Source organism: Maylandia zebra, linkage group LG7 (assembly GCF_041146795.1).
Source record: "Maylandia zebra isolate NMK-2024a linkage group LG7, Mzebra_GT3a, whole genome shotgun sequence".
Classification (NCBI taxonomy): domain Eukaryota; kingdom Metazoa; phylum Chordata; class Actinopteri; order Cichliformes; family Cichlidae; genus Maylandia; species Maylandia zebra.
Window position 1 is genome coordinate 30,115,476 of NC_135173.1, and position 17,520 is coordinate 30,132,995.

Genomic DNA, 17,520 nt, shown 5'->3' on the forward strand with positions numbered 1-17,520 from the left:
CCCGCTCTCCCCTAAGTGCTTTCTATCTGACATTCACACTCCGATGGATGCATCAAACAGCAACTTGGGTTTAGTACTCTCCACGCAGACTGGAGCACCAGGGCTTGAACCACCAACCTTCCAGTTGGCAGATGACCTGCACTACAGCCATGCCAAAAGGTTTGTGCCTTGGATGGTAATGTGATTGATTTGGTAGATTTTCCATTCCTTCCTGCCCTGTGTCTGTAGAGAACCAGTGACCTTTTGCTTGCCATGCAAATGTGTCAACCATCACATTATAAGCAGAACACTAACGATGATATTGTTCATATGCATGCTTCTATATCCACCTCGACGCCTCTTGATTTTGTGTATTCTGTGCACTGAATCATGTGTCTTTCCAGGCTCTGCTGCTTACCTCTGCGCCTTTGCTGAATTTAAACACAGTACTTACAATGTCAGTTTGCAGGACATTTTATCAATAGCTGTGCCTCTTGAAAACTGCATTTAAATACTTCGCTGCCTATAAATGGAATAAGCTAAAAACAAACCCAAGAATGGTGTTGTCTGATTTCACAGGAACATTTTAAAGGGTTGCATTTGTTTATATGCAACTACTTGAGTAGGTTTTTCTTCATCTGTGATCATGTGTAATGGCTTGTTCTATTGTGTAGCCGACTGTCTAAATTTTTGAATTTTTTTTGTACTGTTGTAAAGAATATAATAAATAAGGCAGCAGCCATGTACTGTAGCTCAGACAGAAACCACAAAAAAACTATATCCAGACCAAGCCTCTCATATATTCATCGAGTAATTTAAATAACTCAATGATAAAAAAATCGTCACAGCAAATTTTTTTCTTCAATGCTTCGTTCCATCATTACCATGTAAATACGAGCGACACATAAACAGGCCAGAGATTTATTCAGGAGTAGTGAGTGAATAAACCACATTAAGAACACACAGGCCCCAGTCTTCAACAAAAACACTGGTAACAGAAGAGCAGCAGAGATGATGACGCAGGCACAGTTTAACGTGGAGGAGGTTTGTTTCACACAGAGAAATCTGCAGTGAGTCTCTTGAAGTTTATTAAAATCTGCAGATGAAATGTTAACTTAGTCTGATACATGTTTAAATTATACAGCTCGCTGAAAGCTGACAGCAGCCGTCCTATTTTACATGGAATTGATACCTGCAGCAAGCAGGGGTGAGTCTAAAGAGGGACATTGGGTGTACTAGTATTGTATTAATATTTCAAAATATAAATATTTTAAAAAATGTAAAAATATATAAATGCAAGACCATTAAAAATGTACATGGGCCAATAAAACTGAGGATTGTTAGGTTGGACAGTGAATTATTATTAATATTAATTAAGGTCTACACCATAATAACATCTTGTTTTCAGCAGCACAGAAAGGCACAGCACACACTTCACAATGCTGATACATTTCTCTTCATCGCAGCCACCACATTTTATTTGTAAGCCTTTTCTTTAAAGGCTTACAGATACAATCTCACTCACTCTCGTGCATAGTAAAACATGCAGACACACGCGCACAAAAACTCATAAACATAAACACACAGCAAATCCACCTCATCCAGGAGATAAAATGCCGTCACAACTCTTTCTGCCTCCTGTTTTTATTATTGCTCAACAATAAGACAAAAGTACTTCTTATCCAATTGCTTGATTAATCAATGAAATAATCACTAGAATACTCGATTACTAAGGCCTAATCCAAACTCACCTGCAGGTTCGCACAAGTGGAAAACATACAAGCACTGTCCAGGGGTTTGATTGCATTTCCGTGCAGAGAGGGAGCAGGTTTGGCGATGACTGGAGGCCCGGCAGGGGGCAGGAAAGTGGATGACGGCTCGGTTACGAAAAGAGTCCCTCCCTCCGAGCTGTAACCAAACGACTGGATGGCATTTTCTGTGTGGAGATAGAGACGGGCGGTCAGAGAAAGAGCGAGAACTTTCTACACCTGCTGAGAACCACACTGACCTGACAACCAATTACTGTTTTCTCATCAAGAGGCAGCTGCCACCTGGCCTTCCTCCAGGTAGGTAACAAGAATCTGACGCTGGTCTGTATCCTAAATTTAGATCAGCACACATGGTTCACTGTTGGGTCCTAAATTCCCCCCAAAACAAGCCAAACCCTCCAAGCTCAATCAAACTGGTAATTATTAGCGAGTATGTCTGTGAATGTTCTAAGTCAACCAGGTCATCGTAGTCTAAGGAGCTTGGAGAGAAAAGTGTCTGGACTTCTTTAAGTTGCTTGAAGATGTTTCACCTCTCATCCGAGAAGCTTCTTCAGTTCTAGGGTCACATGGTGGAGAGTCCCAGATTTAAACCCTGTGGGAGTTTCCCCCCAAAGAGGGACAAAAGAACCCCCTGATGATCCTCTACCTAATCACATGAGCCAAGGTGTGAAAACTGGTGTGGGTCACAATCAGCCAGGGTTTTGGGTGAGCTCATTGTGAAACCTGGCCCCACCCTATCATGTGATTTCCTGAGGTCAGATGGCCCAGGATGTGAGTGGGCGTTAAGGCGTCTGGGAAGGGATCTCAAAACTGGATTATAGATGGCAGACAGTTGGTGTCGTAGGCCACCACCTCTGTTCAAAGATGGTCGCTCACAGTGGACATAGATGGCTTCTTTCACTCCTCTTTCAAACCATCTGTCCAAAATGTGAACATTGGCATCCTCGAAAGAGTGACCTTTGTCATTTAGATGCAGATGGACTGCTGAGTCTTGTCCTGTCGGTGGTGGCTCTTCTATGTTGTGCCATGCGCTTGTGAAGTGGCTGTTTGGTCTCTCCAATGTAGCTATAATCTGGTATGTTTACATTCATGTAATTTTTTTTACATTTATGTTCATTAACATGCACTGTCCTAAATAAATAAATAAATTTATGTCCACTGTGAGCGACCATCTTTGAACAGAGGCGGTGGCTTACGACACCAACTGTGACCCACACCCGTTTTCACACCTTGGCTCATGTGATTAGGTAGAGGATCATCAGGGGGTCCTTTTGTCCCTCTTTGGGGGGAAACTCCCACGGGGTTTAAATCTGGGACTCTCCACCATTTGACCCTAGAACTGAAGAAGCTTCTCGGATGAGAGGTGAAACGTCTTCAAGCAACTTAAAGAAGTCCAGACGCTTTTCTTTCCAAGCTCCTTAGACAATTATTACTGAGGCACACCTGTCAGAATCCAGCCCAAGTGTGCCCAAGTCTAGCCTGAAGTGACCTAATTCAGCTGGTCACCTGGGTGTCTGGAAACCTTTGCTATATTATATATAATACTTACCTAAAGTCATATTCATAACCAATGAACCCGTTTCTTCCTGCTATCTAATCTAATGCTCAGTTCGAAGAACTACAAATCTAAATAGCTGAAATAACTTTTTATCAACAGAAACAAAAGTCATTGGATTTGTGTCACACTGGAGGATGTGTAGTGTTTCCAGTGTGTGCCATCTTTGTGCCATTGTTTCATCTGAGCATATTGTGAGAGTCTTTGCAGATTCTGCAATCATTTATGGTCATGCTACACTCTTAGCTTATCACCTCTACTGTCTGCAGACGTCAGGCAAACATAGACACAGGTGTGGTGACTGGGAGAAGATTATGATTATGTTGATTATGTTGCTGCTGCTTTGTGAAAGTCTGCAGAAGATATTCTTCTTCCAGCTGATTCATTTAAGGGTCGCCACAATGGATCATCTGCCTCCATCTATCCCACCATCCTTCTCTGTTACACCAACCTTCCGAATGTCCTCCTTTACAACATCCATGGGCGTTCTCTGAGGTCTTTTCTCTCTGTTTACCATCGTAGTCCCACATTTAGCATCCCTACTCTCACCTCCTCACTCCCGCCTTTCCTTCTCTCTCACTGCCTTCTAATATGCCTTCCCCCTCTGCTCTATGGCCAACAGGAGCACAGTTTCCACCAGCAACCTGTTAGCTAACAGAGGCCGAGGTGGTCATTGTTAACCTGGTATTTGGTATGGGTACAGTTTAGCCAGATACTGGGGCATACTGGGGGATACTGAGGCGGAGCAGCCTCGAATAAAGTCATCTGTCTACCAGTTAGATGTTGACTCACTCCACCTCTCCTTCATTCACAGCCTCCTCCAAATACCTCAGTATCTCACCATCAATTAGAAGGACAGCCATGGCATTTAATGCAGATACCCATGGTTGATGGAGGATGGGGAATTTTGTTGAGCTAACATTTACAGTTTTGGGTGAACTGTTAACTCTGTGTCCACCCAGGATCCCCTGAGGATGATTTGGGATCACTTGGTTATTATCTGCTGTTTCTTCATTTGAAGGAGTCCAAATACTTTGATGTTTACTGCACTGAATAATGGGATTTTTGAGTACTGAACCTGAAAAACCTTCACAGTAATAAGTGACGCTATGGCTTCAGACCAGATTCAGATTCGATGTAAGACTTTTAAGGGTTAAAAATGCAACTCATGATGAAATTCAAGGCCAGCATGACAACTATAAAACTAAAGAAACAAACAGACACAGGGTTGGAGACACAGGTGTTTTCTTTCACTGCAAAGACTTTTAAAAGATTGATTTAACCCCAGTTATGTCATTTTTGGTTTAATTAATTAAAGACCTTTTATGGATTGCAGGAATCCTGGTTTATACATATGAATAATGCACATTGAAAATCAAATTTTAACCTTCTTTTATGGCTTTGAGTGTTTTTTCTGGTCTTTTTTACATTCTGGGGATCCACTGGCCTTGGAGATGAAAATATAACCTAACAAACTGAAGACGAATGACTATCGACCATTTTCACGAGGGCTGAATACAGAATAAAGAATACACAAGTTAGTATTTACACCACAGTCTGGCTGAACTGTGTGTGTTTATGGGAATTCATACTGAGACCAGCACAGAGATACACCAACAACTTTTTAAGCCCAACACACTGGTCTGTGGAGTCTGTTGGTAGGATCCATGGTGGTCTGTTTGGAGAATGATTAATGAACACAGTGGTGCAATGCAACCCACTCAACACAAGGCAGAGGTTGCTTGCCTCAGTGCAGCAAATCACGTTCAGATAACTGAAGGTTATTCTTGCATCTGAACACAAAACGTGTTTGTCCAGGTCTGACTACACCTCGACTGCAGAGAGCATTCTCCGCCCCTGTTAAACGTTAACGTGCCGCCGCGTCTTCTGAAAGACCGGGAGATCATGGAGAGGGTACTCGAGCCCTGACGCTGTGCTCAGGTATCTGCACCAACATGCAGGTGCTTTCAGGCCGTAACCTGGGAGGTGGACCTCCATGGATTGGAATGTGGGTCCGAAGTTCACCTGATCCATGATAACTCCCGCACACTAACAGGAGCCGTGATGAAGAGATAATCAGTGTTATTCCCGTCACCTGACAGAGCTCACAGTTTTGAGCCTGATCAGAGCACAGTCCAGTAATCTGAGTACTTTTGGGTTTGAATATTTGGAGACATGTACATCATAAACAGGCTTCATCCTTCATTAACTGACTGACTTTCACATATACATGAATGCATGAAGTGTGTGATGGAGGAGGCGCAGAGGTGATGTTGGAGCTGGGTCAGTGTTATTTAAAGAAGGTATCTGGGGATCTTCAATACATCGGCTCGTACTTCTCTGTTTTTCCTCCTCCACTAACCTTTCCCCTCAATTATCCGCCTCACTCACACCTCTGTTTCTTTAACCATGCCAACGTTTTCAGCATTTCATGTGCTGAGACGACACATTTAACAGTAACATGTATCATGATTTTATTCATTGATTTAACCTCATACTGCAGTTCCACACCTCTGCACAGCTTGGGTTAGAGTTTGATAACATTTCTACATTAAAGTCTGAAAGTCTCATTATTTATGAACCATTTAATGGTTTCCCAAAATGAAGCCTACTTTTAAATGTAATAATTTCTACAATCAATAATTAAGACATTTAAACATAAGAAATTATTCAGTGTGAATATTTTCTGCTTTTCTATGCTTCATATTTGTAAACTAAATTATAGTGCCCAAATCACTCTCCTTTTATGGAATAATCAATTAACAGTTTTTGGAAAATGCATAACCTAAACAGGCAACATCATTGATAAGCAACATAGAAATGAAAAATTCTGTTCTGAGTTCTGTAATATGATAGAGCTGAAATTTTGAATTTCCATGAATTTCCACCCCTTCAGTGTAAAGGGGGAAGATACATTTCTGTTAGCAGCAGCTTCATAAACTCAGATCCATAAATGACTGAATCCATCAGACAACAAACAGAAAACATATAGCATAAAACTACCTGCAGGTATGTTCACATGTTGTTACAGCAGTGTGAAGGCTGATTGGCTTATAACCTGTTTGATTAATAATTTTGTTTTCTGGATTATTTAGGTAAATATTCTCCAGACTAACTGGAGAGGATCAGCACTTTACAGCTCTGACTCTCCTGATCAGGCATGCAGCACTCACTGAGGCAGGTGTTGTGTGTGAAATCGCGGTGGAAAGCTTCACACTCGTGCTCCTGGTGGCCGGTGCCCCTGCAGGTGCACCACAGGCTCATAGTGATGTTGGATGGGCTGCTGTCGCTGTAGTTTGGCGTTACATCCGAGCCTGAGGCAGGGAGGGGGGAGGAGGAGAGGAATAAGAATTAGGGTGGAGATTAGCCGGGAAGAAAGGTAAAGAGGATTTTTGCAAATTGGGAATTGAATCATTGAAAGATTTCCAGAGAAGAAATGAGTCACCAGTAGAATGTTTCTCTGCTCTTAATTCTCAACTGAAAGATTTAAATAACGGTCAAGTGGCTGCTGATCACAGCCAGAAACGAACAGGCTGGCTTCACTAAACAGGTCATGTGGTAAAGTTAGAGGAAGGCACAGTTACCTGAACTCATTAGATCTAAACAACTAACTCTGTGCTGGAGGATCTCTGTACCAAACACCTGTCACAGGTTAGGTCAGGTTCTACTATAAACAGGAAGATATTTTGAGAAAGCAGAATTAATTACTAATCTACGGTGGCCCTGAGAGGCCAAACAGACTGCAACTTAAGAAAACACCAGCAATTAGTAAAACGCTCCAAAAGCACACAAAACACAATAGAAATAGGAAAAAACAAAAACAGAAACAGGAAAAAACTGATTTCCAAAAGCACAAGGCAAGTGTTTCTGTGGAGACAATAACCCGACGAACCAGTTGCAGGAATCAAAATGTGCTAAGAATTGCGCTGGGAGACACTTAAAAGAAGTGGAGGATCTAATGGTTTTGTGAGGAAAGAAAAGATGAGAGGTAAGTGTGTTAGCCTAACTATTAGCCTAAGAATCTGTCATCAGTATTATATGAATCATGATAAAACACACCTACCATGTTTTGGGTTTCTGCAACTGGTCCGTCGGGTTATTGTCTCCCCAGAAGCACTTCCCTTGTGCTTTTGGAAATCTGTTTTTTCCTATTTCTGTTTTTGTTCTTCCTATTTCTGTTTTGTTTTTTCCTATTTCCGTTGTGTTTTGTGTGCTTTTGCAGCGTTTTTCTTATTGCTGGTGTTTTCTTAAGTTGCAGTCCGTTTGGCCTCTCAGGGCCACCGTACTAATGAAGTCATTCAGATGTCAGTTTTCAGCATGTGTGACCCAAACTGTGATAAAAGGCAAGCAGTATTGTAACGACAGTCTAACCGACTCCATCAAACACTTTAATTCTGTTTCCAGTATTTGGGTTAGGGTTGGGGCCATCACCACTGATGATGTACACATCAGAAGGTTAGCCGAGTTTAGGCTAGACTTACCAATGAGGCCGACATAGGACATGAGGCAGCCGTGGTAGTTATCGTGAGGGCAGGTGGTGACGGTGTGTGGTGTCACCTGGCAGTTCATGTGGAAATCAGCGAGCCGAGACCTGCAACAGGAAGCAACACAACAAAAAACATCAGTAACATGATGTAATTTGGCCAACAGCTACCAGCTGTGTGTGTGTGTGTGTGTGTGTGTGTGTGTGTGTGTGTGTGTGTGTGTGTGTGTGTGTGTGTCGGGGGGGGTGCTGTCAAGCTTGCCTAGAGTGAATGGGGTTCTTTGCCTCTGGAGAATAAACCTCCCCCAAAGGGCTTGAGACAATCGAAACACTTCTATTTTTAGATGTTCATGAAAGACCTTTCTGTCAGTTTACGGAAACGGCGTCCCCCATCTTGAATTGGGGTGTAAAGCAAGCAGCAGCCCCCTGTTAGCATCACCTTCAACCACCACAATCAGCTGCTGCTTCTACACACATGGTAGCTTCTGCTGGGCTTTAACGACGCTGCTAACATCTGCTAGAGTCATCGCTTCGAAACGGACACCATTGAGGGAGGAAGACCTGCCCTAAATCCTGAACCAGCTAATCAGCACACATTAGCAGAGTGCTAGCATTTTATGGCAATCGCTGTGAGAAAAACTAAAGGACAGAAGAGTAGTTTTCCTTCATGCTGGACTTATGGAAGCAAAAATGAAACAGACTTTTGTGTACAATCAGCTGGAAATAACATTTTGTTCTATTCACTCCATCGAGCGCCTCCTGGTGTGCCCCAGCTGAACAGGCACAAGGGACAGGCAGTGTAATGCTGTGGGTGGTTCAATGAGAGTGTGTTTTTAAATCCTGCATGCTGCTCGTCACGTCTGCAGAATCATTCCCGTGAACATTGAAAGCAAACACGTGTCATTTTGGGGGGTTTTGCAGGAAGGACTGATGGTCACATGACACTGAGTGGTCCTTAGTAATTAAGCCTAACAATGGACTGTAATAAGCAGCAGCTGCACAAACAACCTCTGGGGTTGACTTTTTTTTTTTATGGGATTTATCATCGGTTGATGGAGCACAACAGCTGGTGGAGGTGATTTAGCAGGTGTCATTAAACCACAGAAGAAGAAAAGAGTGTGGCGAGGTGACGTCAAAGCCCCAGTCAAAGCGCCAACAATGGAGGCGTGTGGGAAACATGACGTTCAGCTCTGTGTAACAGTTTCGATGCTGAGGACACGCCCTGATTATCGCTGAGCTTCACCCTGCATCTCGCTCAGATCAGCAAACTTTTAAAACAGATGGATTTACAGAGTGACTAACATAAAGAAAGTAAGAAAAGAGCAATTTTATTTAGCTGAAAATGATTCACAGATGGCATCATACGCTGTAACAGCTACAGAAATGGAAATGAATGGGAGCCGACTCTCGCAGATGTGAAGGGGACAGTTTTTCCTCTCTACATTTATCATACAGACCTGTCCCACACTCACAGACGAGTGGAAGTAAATCCAACAGATTATGTTTGAAGTCTTTCACACCAAAATTTCCAAAGACAAAAAGTGGCTGATTTGGACTCTTTGGAAAGAAGACGGGTTGTTTTGGCAGCAGCGTGGATGCTAATGAGACACTGGGGGAAAAATATCCTCCCCTCATGAAAGATGGGCGACGGCAGTGCCACAGTTGGCTGCTTATGAGAGATGAACAAACTGTGTTTAATAAGCTTCATGGGCTTGCCTCTCATTGCCTTGCAGTCTGGACCTCACGCTGAGTCCGGTTCGGCCCTCAAAACAAACTGATGAGTCAGCTTTTGTGCATGTGCAAAAAATTCAGACCTGACTGAAGAAAGAGAGAGAAGGGCCAGACTCTGATGGACTCTTTGCAGTAAGTGATGTCACTGTCCATGCATGCATCCACTTCCTGCTATTTATGAGGGCCAAATTAATGTTAAACCACAGTCCACGGCCTCGCCCACAAACCAACCAGTAATTCTCAGTTAAAGGTGCAGTTTATCAACACATGTTTAGTCAAGAGGAAGGGCGGCACACCAAAGATGCATTAAACATGCATCCCTACATGACACCAAACTCCATAACTGACTGAACACAGGGGAAAACAACCGCGGTGAGAGAGCAGCCATTTAAACTACACAATTTAGGTAACGAGCAGGGAGCAGAGCTACTGTTTCTCCATGTAAAACATTGAATTATCAGAGGTTTGGAGATCAGGGACAGGACCAAAACACTGCTGCTGGGAGCAGGCTTTTTAAAATGGCCGGATGTAGACAGGAACCATTTAGCAGCTGACATGTGGACAGACTAGCCCATGGGTTTAACCAATCAGGTGGAGAACACATTCTATCTGTTTTGTCCTCGGTCTGTTCCAGGATCCCATCCCGCTGTTTGGATAGGTGATGAGCCACCTCGGCTGACTCCTTTCGATGTGGAGGAGCCTGCCTCTCAGGCCGAGCACAGACAGCTTTGAAGGAAGCTTTATTTCTTTTGTTTGGATCATCTGATAATGCCACCATCAGGAAAACTGGACCAGACTGTGAATCGAACAAAGGCAGAGGGTCTCCCCAGACAGATGGGCTTATGGCTGAGACCCTGCCTGAAAGAGCCTGCCCTGCAGTGTTCCCACCACCCGGCTGAGGTGCTATAGGGGTCTGATGATTTGTCACTGGGAAGGTAACCAAAACAGCTTGTAAGGACATAATTTACTTTATTTCGATGACAGATTAATCTGCTGATATGCTTCCAGTATTTTCTGATAACAGGGAGAGGATAGAGTCCTGTTTCAAAGAGTCTGCTCTTCTGGATTTAGTTCTTCTTGAGGTAAAAACACAGACATTTCCCAGTCAACCAGTTCAAATCATTCACGCCATGCCCAGTTTATCCACTGAGCAGAGAGATTTCAACACAACGCCTGTGTTAATGCTGTTTAAGTGCTGTGAATGGAGTATAAAGTGGGTATGTAGCACTCAGACTGCCGTTATTTGCACTGTCGAAGTGTAAAGTCCTTCAGAAATGCAAACATTGTTAAAAACAGATCGAACAGATGCCCAGCAAACTCTCCTGAGAGCTGAAAATCCTTGTGGAAATATCCGCCTGATTCATGCAGTAGTTTGGGAGATTATCTGCTGTTCCTGCGTGCATGTCCTGCAGTATCCACTACATCATGCATATGTTAATGCACAAGAAACTGTCACAGGCAATAAGAGTAAAGCTGCTGAGCTTAATCTACTGCCTGTCCTACTTTTGTGTTTCACATCCCGTCTCTCCTCTTGGTTTCCTTTGTCTCGCTCTCCTCTTAAAGCCTCTCACCTGCTTCGTCTCTTTAACGTCGCTCTTCTTCTTCTCTCTTGAAAATTTTTGACAGACAGGTGAGGTGAAAGGTGGCGTGTGGTGACGGAGACGTGTGATCTTGTCGCTGTTTGAGACAGCGTGATGGGCTTTGTGTTTACGCCGAGCTTTAGCTGGCTGCCATCGCAGGACTGCATCATGTCCTCAGAGAGGACACGAGAGCGTGACACGGAAGACATGACTGTGTGGTGGCTGTAGAGAGTGATCGGGTGTGACAGGCCGACTGCAGAGTGACTTTCAAACAGAGGCCACTGAGTGTGTGTCTGTGTGTGGGTCTGCGTGTCTGTGTGTGCGTGTGTGTTTACACAGGCACATTATGACAAAACTCACTCACTTGAACACATCCTCTAAGCATCTCCAAGGAAGGCTGTCACTGATGAAGGTCAAGTGATCTCAGCTTTCTCAGACCTGCTGCTAAACTTCACAAGTTCCCGGGCCTCAGCAGAACCAGACCCTCCAGAACTTGGTGGAGGCTGGACCAAAAAAATAAAACTCACAGGAATGCAGTGCTTCATCCGTCCATCCACTGCAGGCCTGTCTCTGTGAGTGTGTGATGATGTTGCTGTATTTCTGTATTTTGAGTCCCATGTGCTCGTGTCCCGGCCAGTCCAGCTCATAGAAACTATGCGGGGACGTTATACTCTCCAGGAAACTGCTGACATCTGTGAGTCCTTCTGTTGATGATTATGATTATTTTTCTTTATGCTAAGACGATGACCGTTTCTCTCTAACTGATAGAGTGCTGAACAGACCAATGACAGTAGCTGTAGATCTCTAAAAAAGTGAAAGGTCAGATTACACCGCTGGTTATGGCGCAGATTTCCAGCTGAAGCATAAATCCTCAGTAAGCTTGGAGCCTGTATTACAGCTTTATGCTGAAATACAGGCAGAGATCGGTGATGATGGTGCGGACTGGTTAGTGTGGGTCTGTGAGTAACTGCACAAACATGAGACCTTACTGAGACTCAGACTAGTTTATAAGCTTATTTTTGTGTCTTTGTTAAATCTGATCTTTGTGTTTGAATCGCCTGCACATACCAGCACACACACCTGCTCTCACATGAGAGACCAGAGCTGTGTTTATGAGAGGACCATCCTGACCTAAACCAGCCTGCCAGTGACCTGCGGCTAAACTGAGTCTGCACCCTCAAACCTCACCTAACCTTCAAACTGCTCATTCCAGAGACAGAAGTACCATCACTCACACACACACCGTACCATCGCACACACTCACACACACCTGCCCCTTCGCCCTTTGCTGCCTCGTCGTGGCAGATGCCATGTGAGGCATGAGCCAACTGCCGTCGAGCTCTTTGTTAGTTTTAAGGATGCATGAGGAGAGGGTTTACCACACGAGGCTGGTTTTTAAAGGACATCACCACCATCAGCCCATGACCTTCCTGCAGTTTTCCTACTAATAATTACTTCGAGTGACCTGAGGATCAGCTCCATCTGTCTGACTTCAAACCTTCACGTTTACTGGGTGAAAACTTAAAAAGTAGGTCTGCACCTCTATAGTGCCTTTTGCTTTGGGTTTTATGAAGGGCTTTCATTTATGCCTCCTTCTGTCATCACACAGTCACAAACGTGCATGCATGTACGAGGCTTTGGTCGTACATGCACGGGTACAATCGTGTTCTGGAGGCTTAGGAGACCTGGCTGTTGTCAGCTCTGTTACCTGCTCAGTTTTCAGCTCAGTCTTCAGCTCAGGCATCAGCTCTGTTTCCAGTTCACCCATTAGCTCTGTCACCAGCTCAGTCAGTTGCTCAGCCATCTTTTCAGCCACTTCCATCCTCTGCTGGAAGCTCCGGTGAGCTCATTCAGCCAGCAGGGGACTGCATCTCTGGTGTTGGCCAGAGGGGCCGATGGCGCGATATGGCAGCCTTGCTTCTGTCAGTCTGCCCCAGGGCAGCTGTGGCTACAACCGTAGCATGCCTCCACCAGTGTGTGAATGTGAGAGTGAATGAATAGTGGCATTGTAAAGCGCTTTGGGTGCCTTGAAAAGCGCTATATAAATCCAATCCAATAATAATAATAATTATTATTATTATTATTAATAAATCCCGGACAGACTGTTTGCACTGCACTGCCCCAGCCGTTGCATCCTGTGCCGGCTGTGTGCCCCATGCAGCTACAGTTAGCGTCCCTTCTGCTGGAGGTCTCCATACCTGCTGGCCTTGCCTTTGTTCCTGCTGGAGGCCCAGGAGAGCCCCTTTGTTCACCTGGAGTCAGGGTCAGCTCCTGAAATGTTTATTAACTGTTTCCTGGGCTCCTGTGCCTTTCGTGGGCCTTTTGTTTCGGACTGTTTGAGTTCCAGGTTTTCTTGTGAACATTTTTGTTTTATTGATCAGTTTCAGGGTCAGTTTTAGGTTGTTTATTTAGTCTCCTCTTGTTTGCCTTAGTATTTTTCTATCAGTTCATTCGTGTCTGCATTTTGAGTCCACTCCTTACTACATACAGTCTGCCTCAGCCAGACTGTGACAGAATATTTGCTGAAGTTTAGGATGCTCAGTCAAATTAATCAGCTCTTCAAACTTAATACAACACGCATGGAAGCCATGACCCAGAAAAGTGGATTCACATCAAATTTTAAACCTGGCTTTAAACACTGAACATCTTATTAATCTCTTAATTAATATTTTACTCATGAACAGAAAGACTGAGCAGGCACAGGTTTGGTTTTGACTCATCTTTGAGACCGGATGTTTCAGACTCTTTCCTCCACTCTGTGAAACCTGAGAAGACTGATGACAGGAACCTGAGGGCATCAGTAAAGGCATTGACGGGTTCATATCCAGACTCATATCCACCACCACTAAAATAATCAGAGTATTTTACCCTGAAACAAAGCGCTTTACCCGTGCAGGAAGTAGTTAGCATGGTGACAAATGAAGGTCAGAGAGCGATGATGGCAGAGCCAAAGACAGCAGAGGAGTTGGGGCAGATTTAGCTGAGGAGTGCAGTCTGCTGCCTCAGAAACCACTTGATCAAATCCTGCCGAGCACTCATCTCCCTGCAGGGCTCGTTAAAGTTTCATCTCCACTAATCATCAACCGGCAGAGAGATGGAGCAGATGTACTGTACGCTGCCTGACCTAAGATGTTTCCTCTGAATTAGACTCAGACCCTCGTAATACCAGGACTCTGGAACAGCATGCATGAAAAAATATGTTTGAAAAAGTCATGCCTGCAGGTTACCGCGCGGAGGTGTTCGTGTGACAGCGGCAGGAAGTTCCCGAGCGTTCAAGTCTTTCTTTGATTTGATGTGTTTCCATCGTCTCGTGTTCAGACATGTTTGTATGAACTTCTTCTTACGGTCATTACATTTAGCACGCTCTTTGAATTTTGGTTTAAAGGTACCGGCTTTACAGCCACCGCTCAGACGCTCCAGGCAGCAGCCATCATAGAAGTCCTGGACTCAGCCGTCTACATCAGATGACAACCGAGGCCTCGGTTTGCTGCTCCACTTCGTGGAGATTTATTCCATTAAGGGACCATTTTCAACTCATTAGCCTCTGTTTAGATAACACTTTTATTTGTAACATTAGCTAAAATATTTTTCCATATTTTCTTTAATAAACGTTAATATTTTTATTAGAATTTTAGACAGCAAGTGTTCATGAGTCACGTCTGCCCTGCAATATCTTTAGCTGCACTTGTAGCTAGCCTTTCATACCATCTGTTCAGATTTGTGTTCGATCATTTTATTGTATTACATTGAATTTTTACAGGCTGTGTCCACAGGCAGGGTTTTCTCTTCAACTTCAACTTCATGAACATGAAGCCAATTTTTTGAGTACAATGCAACTGAAGTATATAAAATCAAAGATTTATTTATTTATTCAAACAATTAATCTTTAATTAAAATGTGCTCAGTGAGAAATGAATGTGTAACAGTTGAGTAAATTTAATTAGAGCAGAACATTTTATATTTTACAAAATTATATGGAAAATTTCAAATTAAAAAGTGAGAATTTCAATGTGAAGTTGAAATTCAGAGTCTTTTCAGCACAAAGTTTTTTCCTTGCTAAGGTCACGACACAAACACAAAATATAACCAATCAGGATCGAGAGTGTGCAGACATGACAACATCAACACTGTAAATACCCACGGAGCACGAATGCATCACTTGTTCCCAACTAATAAATAACACATTCACACAGGACACACTATTACACACACACACACATGCACACAAACTCACACATTAATATTTAGTGTTTCTCCGATAAATCAGATCGTCTGTTTTCCTGCTCTCATTTATCGCTGTGCAGTGTGTTTGTGTCTGTGTGTGCATGTGTGTCTGCGGTGGTGTGTGTGTGCAAGGGAAGGTGAAGAATATTAAAATGAAATTACAGCGAGGCTGAGTGAGTCTAAATGCCCTCATTACTGACTGTCAGGCAGCACGATGTATTCGCAGTGACAGACACACACACTCAGGCCCTGCTGGAACGAATGAATCCAATTAGCTCTGCTGTACATCCTGACAAACACACATTAAAAGTGTATATGGTGATTTATAAGAGCTTCCATCAGCCGTCCATGCAGAATGTATGTTCCCTTATCCTCCCACTCTGACCCTGACTTGTCAGTCATGGTGTAACAGACTCACAGATCCCTCAAGAGTTATTCAATTATCAGGTCTGCATTAACGGGGATAAACAAAGCACAAACACACACACACAGACACACCTATGTGAATACTCAGCGCACATTAATGCTCACTAAACAGAACTGTGTGGCGTGGCAGAAAAACAGGATACCAGTGGAAATAAACTTCCTCAAACCTGGAGAAGCTTTCGTGAGTGGGGGAACAGAATGTGTATTTCAGCTTTAGGGGGCTCACACTCTTCTAAAGTGAGGTGGGTCCATCCTTCAAGAACCCAAGAGGAGCAGTGCAGATCATTGAACCAGCTCCTTGCAGCCTCGAGGGCGTGTGAGTTTTTCCAGACAGTCTGCTTGTGTTTTCTGGACCTGGAGAAGAAATCTGACTGCAGCCCCTGTAGACGTGCTTGGTTTGCATCACCATAATGGACAGACGGGTGGGCCTCACAGCCTGTTTGATGTGTTTCTGTGGGTGTTACCAAGCAATGACTCCACTGCGGCACTTTTGCTGGGGTGAAAATCAGCACCTCCAAGTCTGAGGCCAGGGTTCAGAGAAGCAGAGCGCTGGGGTGAAGACTGAGGAGAGTGTGAAGGATGTTCTGCCCTCACCTGCTGTACCGAGGTGTGGGCGGTGACTGAGGTGGAAATGGGCTTCCACTGAAGGAGTGTGAGGGCTGTCCATAGGAGAAGAGCCATTGCTCCTTCACATCAACAGCCGACCACAGCTGGGCTGGTTTGACAGCTGGGCTGCATGGCGCCTGGGTGACCAGCACCGGGACATTACGTCTCTCTGCTGACTTGGGAACGTCTGGAGAAGGAGTACAGTTTATGACCTTCAGATGAAACTGCTAAGCTGCTGCTAACTTTATAACTCAGCTGAACCTGAATCCTCTCGTTCAGGGACGCCTCGATTGGCTGTGCTAATCCTGTTATTGGAGCCTTTCAGTGTTTTTAACTCAGCCATGTCTCAGACTGATTTTGTGTGCAGAACTGTTTGTTATCAGTTAGAGGATAATCAATGTGACATGTCATAAGCAAGCGATCATGAAGTGATCACAAATCCATGGTTGATGAATATGAAATGCAGATTTTGTGATGGGCCATTTAATTATGATTAGTCATCTACGGTGTGTAAATGCTCCACATGTCGTCATGAGTTAGGCACGCAGTTTGAAACCTGCGAGTGAGTTCATTCATTCACTCATGTGTAATAAATGATTTATGATTTGAGTACTTGTTGGTGCACATGCCTCGACAAACTTTTGATCTGATTATGAGATTTATTGTGCATGAAAAATTAAAGTGCAGACACTCCAAGGAAAATAGACAGGTTAACACGGCGGAGTCACACCTGTTTAAAGAACCACCCCATCAACTCATCAGCACAGAGAAAACACAGGAATAAAAGTTCCACACAACAACAAGACGCAGTGAAGCTCATCGCTCCATCAAGAGCACTGCAATCGCATCATCACACCCATCACTGCTGACATTATAACGAGTTCAGCTTTCAGCAGCTCAACATTACACGTGTGAATACTTCAGGGTCCCTGGACCACTGCAGAACCCCCACATGTTCACTGATGAGAGGATATAAAACTTGAATAAAAGTCTGTGGATGCAGAGTAGTGAAGCTCAACATCAGGTTCCATGTTCAGAAGCAATCAGTAGCGCAATTAGTGCTCACATCAGAAATGTCTGACAGCAGGATGGACTGTCCCTTTAATCCTTCCAGCTGCAGCGTGCTCCTAAATCCAGAAATAATCCAGGACCAACAGAGAGCTCTCG

At 44.0% G+C, this 17,520-nt stretch overlaps 1 protein-coding gene across 1 annotated transcript in view; it reads right to left on the reverse strand.

The window, feature by feature from the left end:
• Nucleotides 1-17,520, reverse strand: part of gfra2b (GDNF family receptor alpha 2b) — a 164,339-nt gene that overhangs the window by 18,269 nt on the left and 128,550 nt on the right. Inside the window, exons 6-8 of the mRNA XM_004561831.4 lie at nt 7,785-7,894; nt 6,477-6,617; nt 1,731-1,915 (exon numbers count right to left, since the gene is read on the reverse strand). Coding sequence (XP_004561888.1) covers nt 1,731-1,915; nt 6,477-6,617; nt 7,785-7,894 — 436 coding nt within the window. The remainder of the gene's footprint in view (nt 1-1,730; nt 1,916-6,476; nt 6,618-7,784; nt 7,895-17,520) is intronic.